This window comes from Pyrus communis, chromosome 2, assembly GCF_963583255.1.
Source record: "Pyrus communis chromosome 2, drPyrComm1.1, whole genome shotgun sequence".
In the NCBI taxonomy this organism is placed as follows: domain Eukaryota; kingdom Viridiplantae; phylum Streptophyta; class Magnoliopsida; order Rosales; family Rosaceae; genus Pyrus; species Pyrus communis.
In genome coordinates this window covers 21032675-21034348 of record NC_084804.1, presented here as the reverse complement: position 1 = coordinate 21034348, position 1674 = coordinate 21032675, and the positions used below count along the sequence as shown (strand labels likewise).

The 1674-nt window shown below is 45.7% G+C and overlaps 1 protein-coding gene across 1 annotated transcript; it reads left to right on the top strand.

The window, feature by feature from the left end:
* The first annotated feature begins 275 nt into the window (after nt 1-275).
* LOC137726311 (protein IRX15-LIKE-like) lies at nt 276-1472 on the top strand. The gene has a single exon (XM_068465223.1). It carries the CDS (start codon nt 445-447, stop codon nt 1411-1413), a length of 969 nt encoding a protein of 322 aa, XP_068321324.1. The 5' UTR covers nt 276-444; the 3' UTR covers nt 1414-1472.
* The last annotated feature ends 202 nt before the right edge of the window (nt 1473-1674 follow it).

Below are 1674 nucleotides of genomic sequence, written 5' to 3'. Positions count from 1 at the left end.
AAAGCACGTCCCTCCACCCTTGCTTTTATGGATGAGGATTCTCTACTAATTCTCTTTGTGAGAATTTTAGGAATTCTCAGATTTTATACGTTTATTATATATTATATGATTAGATTTTGTTAGTTAATATTTATATTTAATTTTAAATAAAAAAATTTAAAATAATTTTTAATCGTACGATATACACGATTAACTAAATAAAATCCGGATGAGCTCCGAAACCGCTTTATTAGGAGACGCCACCTCTTCAAAAGCTCAACTGTTCTGTTCCCACATTGGCATTCGTGTCCCACTCAATCCCCTCCGTGATTTCTCTGTCGCTCTGTCTAACTTTGAAAGCAAATGAATTATGAAGCCATGAAAGAGAAATCCCAAGATAATTAAAAAAGACAAAGCAAAGAGCAGTATCTCTCTCTCTCTCTCTCTCTCTCTCTCTCTGTGGAAATGAAAACCACCAACAGCACCGCCACCACCACCGCCAACACAAACACAAAACTCATCCTCCTCCACCCCCAAGCAATCCACAAACCCACCACAAGCGGCGGAAGCCACCGCCTGTGGCTCCTCTTCTTCTTCACCTTCTTTACCCTCGCATTCACCCTCACTCTCATCAGCACCACCATCCCCCAAACCCTCCCCACCTCCTCCCTCACGCCCACCTCCGTACTCCCCCTCCCGCCCGCCGTCCTCGACGCACTTCTTCACTACGCCATTTCATCATCAAACACCTCGTCAGCAACCCACATGTCCCCGCCGGAACTTACCTCCATATCCTCCGCCCTCACCCGCCTCTGCGCACCTAACTGCAATTTCCTCGTTTTCGGCCTCACCCACGAGTCCCTCTTCTACCACACGCTCAACCTCAACGGCCGCACGGCTTTCATCGATGAGAGCGAGTTCCTCGTCTCCCGATTCGAGCAGGCCCACTCCCACCACAGCCTCGAGGCGTACGACGTGTCGTACGTGACCCAAGTCAAGGACCACAAACAATTGCTGTCAACGACCAAATCCCAGGTCAAAAACGAGTGCCGGCCGGTCCAGAACTTGTTGTTCTCGGACTGCAAGATCGGGATCAACGACTTGCCGAACCACATATATCAAGTCCCTTGGGATGTGATTCTGGTCGACGGCCCACGTGGGTATTCTCCGTCATCTCCGGGGCGGATGTCGGCTATTTTCACCGCCGGAGTTTTGGCCCGGAGCAAGAGGGGCGGTAGGGATAAAACTCATGTTTTTGTTCATGATTTTTCGAGGGAGGTTGAGAGGATTTTTAGCGACGAGTTTCTTTGCCGGGAGAACTTGGTGGAGGCTGTGGGTAGTTTGGGGCATTTTGTGGTGGAGAAAATGGAGGATCATAGCTTTGAGTCTTGCAGAAATTCACCATCATCTTCAAAAGAGGACGAAGATGATTAATTGAGCTGGGTTTTGTAAATTATTTATTTTTTGTTAATTATTTAAATAATTTTTCTTGATCTTCATCTTTTTTTCTTTTTAATTTAAGCAACAGACGTAATAAGATCATCAAAGTAATGATGAAAGGGTATGTGGAAAGTTTGGGGGGTTATGCGTTCAATTTGGTTTTGCCCTGTTTGGTTACTGAGAAAATAGAAGATTATCAAAGTAATGATGATAGGGTATGTGGAAAGTTTGGGGGGTTATGCGTTCAATTTGGTT

Excerpts from the sequence above, each read along its gene's own strand:
- LOC137726311 (XM_068465223.1), top strand. The coding sequence starts at position 445 with ATGAAAACCACCAACAGCACCGCCACCACCACCGCCAACACAAACACA.